This window comes from Cynara cardunculus, assembly GCF_001531365.2.
Source record: "Cynara cardunculus var. scolymus isolate 2C chromosome LG 16, CcrdV1, whole genome shotgun sequence".
Classification (NCBI taxonomy): domain Eukaryota; kingdom Viridiplantae; phylum Streptophyta; class Magnoliopsida; order Asterales; family Asteraceae; genus Cynara; species Cynara cardunculus.
In genome coordinates this window covers 21,704,236-21,710,758 of record NC_037543.1, presented here as the reverse complement: position 1 = coordinate 21,710,758, position 6,523 = coordinate 21,704,236, and the positions used below count along the sequence as shown (strand labels likewise).

The window sequence follows — 6,523 nt, the reverse complement described above, 5'->3', positions numbered from 1 at the left end:
AGGATAAACATCTTATTTTAAAATATAAAAAATCTAAAATATATTTAGGATAATTATTGAGTTTTAACAGAATACTTAATTATTATTTTTATAAAGAAAAAATATTATTAAACCTAAATTAAGTTACTCGGTTACCATGAATTAAATTATAATAAAAAATTTGAATTAAAAAAAATACACAAATAAAAAATTTTAAATAGTTAATATACTAATATTAACATATATTTTTTTACAAATTTTATATGATATTTTTAAATTTATGTTTTATTCAAAAATAAAAACATTCTCTTTGATGTATTTTGATTATTAATTAATTAATCTTTTTGAAGGCTCTGTTACATCTAAAACTTTTGATTACGTTGCATAAATGAGATGACAGAAAATATATGTTAAGAACAAAATTGGGCTAAACATAAAACGATTTAACAATCTGAAACTAAACCTAAACCATTAATGCTTTAAACTTAGAACCAAATAATTGTTTGAACTTAAATAATTTCAGTTATAGTTTTACACAGGTCGATAAAAAGACCCTAAACACATGCACTACCAGAAAACTGCCATTTTCGGCGGACGGAATCCGCCGGAATTATTCCGACGGATTTCCAAAGGACATCAAAAAAATCAACTTCTATTGACTTCCGCAGAAAATCCGCCGGAAATATTATTCAGGTGATAATTCTGGCGGATTTCCGACGGATTTCTTAATTAATTATATTAGACTTGTATTTAAGTTTAATCAAAATAACTTACCGGCGGATTTCCGGCAAAAATTTAATTAATCTTTTAAAGTTATTATCCGCCGGATATTTAATTAATCTTTTAAAATTATTTTCCGCCGCAAATCCACCGGAAATTAATTATAAATTATAAATTATTTTAACATTTTCCAGTTGATATTCTTTTTTTCCCCATTTTTCAAACTTTTCTTTTCTTAAGGGATCGTATTGGGTTTTCATAGACCGTATTGGGATTTAATGTATTGTGTTTTAATGGACCGTATTGAGTTTTAATAGACCGTATTGGGTTTTATTGGACCGTATTAGGCTTTATTGGAACGTATTAGGCTTTCATGGAACGTATGGGGCTTTAGTGGAATGCATTGGGCTTTCTTAACGACGGATAGAGATGGCCAAATGGGCCCGGCCCGGCCCGGCCCGGGACAACCGGAGGACCGGGACCGGGACCGACAAAGGACCGGCCCGGGACCGGGACCGGTAAGGACCGGTTATGGGACCGAAAACCGGGACCGGTTGAGGTTTTTGGTAGTTTCGTGGGACCGGGACCGGTTATGGGACCGACTATGGACCGGCCCGGCCCGGCCCGAAAATTCAATTAATTTTATAAATAAATGTATTTTTAAATAATTTTATAATGTATTTTTATAAGAAAACGTAATTTTAATTATATTAAAACGCATTTTTAAAGTGTATTTGAGTGACCCAATTGTAAATTTTATAATGTATTAAAAATATATATTATTAAAAAAAATAAAATAAAAAATCTTATTTTTTTAATGAAGGACCGGTTGGGACCGGGACCGGGACCGGCGGCCCATAACCGGTTATAAAGTACCTATACCGGTCCTATCATTTTCGACCGGGACCGGTTATGGCCGGTTATGAGAATGGTGAGGACCGATTGGGACCGGCCCGGGACCGGTTTTTGGCCATCTCTAGCGACGGATTTCCGGCGGAATATTCCGCCGGTAAATTAAATTAATTTTTAAAAAAATCTTAAATTTTTTAATTAAGTAAACCGATATTTCTTAATTAAACCGGCGAACTGTTTCCAGCGGCCGGAATCCACCGGTAAAATAAAGCATCTGCTAGTAAACTCCACGGAAAACTAATCATCGGCGCCAACTTTTCCGACGGCCATATCCGCCGGTAAAATGGATTTGCGGTGGATTTGGCCGCTGGAAAAGTTCCCCTGTGTGGTAGTTATGTAAATTTGGGCCCCAAAATTTCAAGGACCTGTTCAAAATCTCACATTTAACATATTAAGGGAAGGCTTTGATGGAATCATTTAACCTAAACCTGATTCAGTTGGATTTTTTATTTTGATTGAACACCAAACATCCTCGTGTTTATTGAAAAAAAAAAAAAACAGATTTTGAACGTGATGATGTTTATATATAAGATTCAGCCAACTGGAAAGAATAATCCTTGGTGCAGTGGGAAATAAAGATGTCACGTTCAAAATGCCCACTAAATCTACTTCTACTTTTTTTCTTTCTTTCTTTCTTTCTGAAACAAACAAATATGTCATCAACAATCAATTTGATATCCACCCACCCATTTCTGAAAGCCAACAGAAACCAGTTTGGAAGTTAATTGAAAACAAATGTCAACGTGAAGCTTTCATGCATATATATTAATTACTTGCTAAATCTGATGCTTTTTTTACAATATATATTTTATATATATATATATATATATATAAGTTTTTGCTGAAAGTTTAAGGAATATATGCATGTACTATATAATAAGATTTATGTTTTACGATCCAAAACTAACCCTTTTTTGGGCCCCATATCTATACTGCTTCTTTCCCTTTTTCATTTGTTTGCTGCATGCATGAATGTCGTCCAAGCTACCTAGCTGGGATTTGATACCAATCTTCATTAGCAACTCTCGGAATCTGATTCTTTCCCCAATCTCTCAAACACCTCAATCCCACCTTGTTTTTATTTTCCCTCTATATAAACATTCTATATATCTATCCCTCACATCAAATACATATTTTTCACCAATGGCTACCCAGCAAGGAGCTCCATCCCGTCCATGGTTCCGATTAGCCACCATGGCTCGTCCACCTCCATCTGCACCAACCCCTCAACCCCCTTCCCCACCCCAACCACGCCCACCCTTCATTCGACCCGCATTCACTCAAGCCCCACCTCCTCCACAACCACCTGCTAATGCTGTAGCACCACAACCATCATCACCTACACTTCCCAAGGACTCACGCCCCGTGCCTCCTTCCTCAAACCCTCGCACTCCACCATTGCAACCATCTCTACCTCCATCAGCAGTCGCAACTTCCTCTCCGCCATCACGTTCCACCGCACCATCTTTGACAGCTACTATGGCCCCAACCATCAACCGAGCTGCCACTCCAACATCTTCCCCTCCAAAAACTGTCAAACCACTAGAAAAAACCTCACCTCCATCTCCTAACATCAAGCCTCTTTCTCACCCTCCATCTCCATTGGCTCTCCCTTCACCACAACTTAAGTCCTACCATGCACCACAATACGATCAAAAGAGCGTACTTGTACAAGAAACAAAAGAAAAGCCTAAAGCTAATTTGAACAATGGTGACCTTCGTAGACATATGGCTCCCGATACTCATAACCCAATAAATGGAGCACCCAAAAAACCAGAAGCTTCTAAAAACCACCTGGACTCTGAGGATCTTGGGATGACGATTATAACAATTTCAGGTGAAAACAAAGGAGCTATCATGGACTTCACCCCTTTTGGCAACAAGACTCATAAGTTTGGAAACAACCCACACAGCCTCCACATGAAAAAAGACAATCCGACTGCTTCAAGTGATGGCGACAAGTCGGGAACTAATTCAGATGGCAAGTCGAAGGCGAAGAACAAGAATCAGAAATCAAAGTCACCACTCATCACTACTGCAGTCATGAATAGTAACGTACAGGGTGTAAACAATTCGATTCTCTACAATTGTTCCACCACTCATCATGACCCTGGTATCCATCTCTCTCTCTCAAGGAAGCCCAGTGGTGGCCATCGCTTTTTACTCAAGGATCACATAAACTAGAGAGCGAGAAAGAGAAGACTATCAACTTCTTGTGTTTCTTTATCATCATGTAGCTAGCTATTACTGTGAGAGTGAATAATTTGACTAGTTTATGCCTACTTATTAGATTATGGAAAAAAAAAGCATGGATTCTGGTTCTTTTTTAGATCCAATCCCGTGGAGATGACTAAGAAGGTCCGTGCACTATATATATATATATATATATATATATATATATATATATATATATATATATATATATATATATATATATATATATATATATATAGATATATATACGTGAGCAATTTGCAAGATGAATAATAAAAAATTTCCATTTTCAAATGTTTTGTGGTTGTAAAATCTCTATAATACAGCTTTAGAAATTTGGATGCTAGTCACAGGCAGATATCATATTCAAAAGGTACTTGAACAAAATGGGCTGTCATAACCAACTGTGTTTGATATGCAAATGTTATTCTCACTGTTCATTTGTATGTCACTTGAATCAAGGCCATTTGGTGAACTCGAACACCTTAAGAACAATATCCCACCCGGTGGGGATCTGCCATATGAAAAGGAGAACATTTAACACGTTCAACGCAATATGAAGGTTTCTGGCTGTTTCACTTCCCTTCTGCATAGGGGGTACTAATGCAGCAGCTGCAGCCCATAATACTGTTATTGCTGCTCAACAAAGTCCCAAAATCAGTACTTTATATGACCTCCATCACAAAGTTATTGCTAAATTGGTTGTGATCTTCCTAAATGTTTTTATGGTCATACAATTCAAATCAAAGGGATGCAATAGCAATTTATTGTTTAACCAAAGAATATCAATAACAAGTAAATTACCTGCACCAGCATATAGATGGGGTCCTGGAAATAGCTTCCCTGTCCTGAGATAAGTGTTGACTCCACCACCAATGGACTCAAAGACACCAAATGCAAGCAGTATTGAACCTGCATTGAAGTGTTTTTCCCGATATTGCCCCTTGATCAACTCCTTCCTCTCCTGTGATTTTATTCGGAGAGAAAATGAAATTTACAGAAAATACTAGTATTTCTTATGAAGTTCAACAAGCTATTCTTGCAAATTTATAAATCAAATCAGTTTGAGCAAACCTCAGACAGTTGTTGAATCTTGGCTTGAACTGGGGAAGGAGTTGTGGGTTGAAGTGGGGTTCCTTCAGGGGTGACAGCAACTGGCTTCTCCTGTTTCTTTAAATCATTAATCTCATCTTGTAATGTTCTTACCCTCCTCCATTGCCAACCCAAATACCCAGCGTATAGTGTGTAAGCGAACAGACCACCCATGACAATTGGATGAATCAAGGCCAATGATCTCCCTTCCAATATCCCAAATTCACCAGCAGCAGCATATGCATCCTGTTTCCCAAAAAAGAAAAAAGAAAAACCTAATGAAAGATGATTTATTTTTTTCAAAACAACAGGTGGGCCATTGAAGTTTGTATAGATGAACAGAGGAAATAGCTGAGAAAGGAAGGCTTGCCTGTGGGTTTAAAAGGAAAGATAATGTGAGTGCTGATAGAGGGAGAGAAGCAGACTTCAAGTGGTGGAGGGTAATGGGATGATTTATTTTAATGGAAGGGGGGGAGGGAATTAAGCATTGTGAATGTGATGATTTAGAGGGAAGAGTAGAAGGGATTTGAAGAAAAGCAAGTGTGGCTGCCATACTCTGTATCTGGGTTTTCTGTTCTTTTCTTTTCTTTTCTTTTCTTTTACGGACAGAGAAGAAGGAAGAAGGAAGAAGGAAGAAGGATGTGATATTATAATAAAGAAGGAAGATGGAAAGTGGAAAGGATAGGATGATGGTTTGTTGTGATTGGCTCATCTGGATTACATTTTTCTTTCAGTCATTCAAAATTCAATACATTTAACACCATCAATTTCAATTGCGTTTGGTTGATGACGTGGAATTTATTACCACAAGACATTGCCTGTCACACAAGTTTACTAAAACATATAATATGCACAAAATTAATTTGTTAACAGCTTCCAACTCACATCAAGACTCACCTGTTTCTCATTCTTTTATTACAAATCAAGTCATCGTAAATAAGTCAACATAACCCCATAAAATTTATAACACAGAAAAGAAGGAAGATATTTTGTATTTATAGTAGCATGGTCTGTCGGTTGACGTGATCAAAGCGTATGCTTCATGTTGTAGCTGGGAGCATTCTTTGAAATAAGATGTTATACTATAACAACCATAAATACATAATAATCTATGCATGTAGTTTAGTCGTTCTATATTCGATTAAACGAATAAAAATCAAGTACAAGATAAACGAATTTTAGAAATACCTACAAGAGTACTCGCGCAATACAGCGAGACACATCCTGATTAATGTTTTATTTTATTATTTATCTCTGTCGATGTTATAATACGATTTTATGTGTTTTTAATAAAACAATAATAATTTTATTTTTGAATAAAATATAAATTTAAAGATATCATAAAATTTTGAAAAAAATTATACTATATTATAAAGCATTTGATAAGAACGCTTAAAAACCACTTTTTATGCATAAAATACTGTTTATTAATGCATATTACTTTAAACTCAATATTACAAGTAGATTGTACGTAAATACAACTTATTAAAACTCCATATCTAAATTTGTGTAACTAACTGCAGATAAACATAATCAAATACAGGATAAACATATCATTTTAAATATAAAAATCTAAAATATAATTAGAATAATCATTGAGTTCTAA

General features: G+C 35.7%; 2 protein-coding genes across 2 annotated transcripts; one reads left to right on the top strand and one right to left on the bottom strand.

Moving 5' to 3' along the window:
- The first annotated feature begins 2,754 nt into the window (after positions 1 to 2,754).
- Positions 2,755 to 3,795, top strand: LOC112529124 (proline-rich receptor-like protein kinase PERK2). Its single transcript, XM_025140196.1, has one exon. The coding sequence runs from the start codon at positions 2,755 to 2,757 to the stop codon at positions 3,793 to 3,795; it is 1,041 nt and encodes a 346-aa protein (XP_024995964.1).
- A 293-nt stretch (positions 3,796 to 4,088) lies between these two features.
- On the bottom strand, positions 4,089 to 5,625 carry LOC112529451. The gene is made up of 4 exons (XM_025140740.1): positions 5,288 to 5,625; positions 4,900 to 5,163; positions 4,630 to 4,789; positions 4,089 to 4,461 (listed from the first exon to the last, which is right to left on the bottom strand). The coding sequence occupies exons 1-4, from the start codon at positions 5,468 to 5,470 to the stop codon at positions 4,283 to 4,285; spliced, it is 786 nt and encodes a 261-aa protein (XP_024996508.1). The 5' UTR covers positions 5,471 to 5,625; the 3' UTR covers positions 4,089 to 4,282.
- Between the last annotated feature and the right edge of the window lie 898 nt (positions 5,626 to 6,523).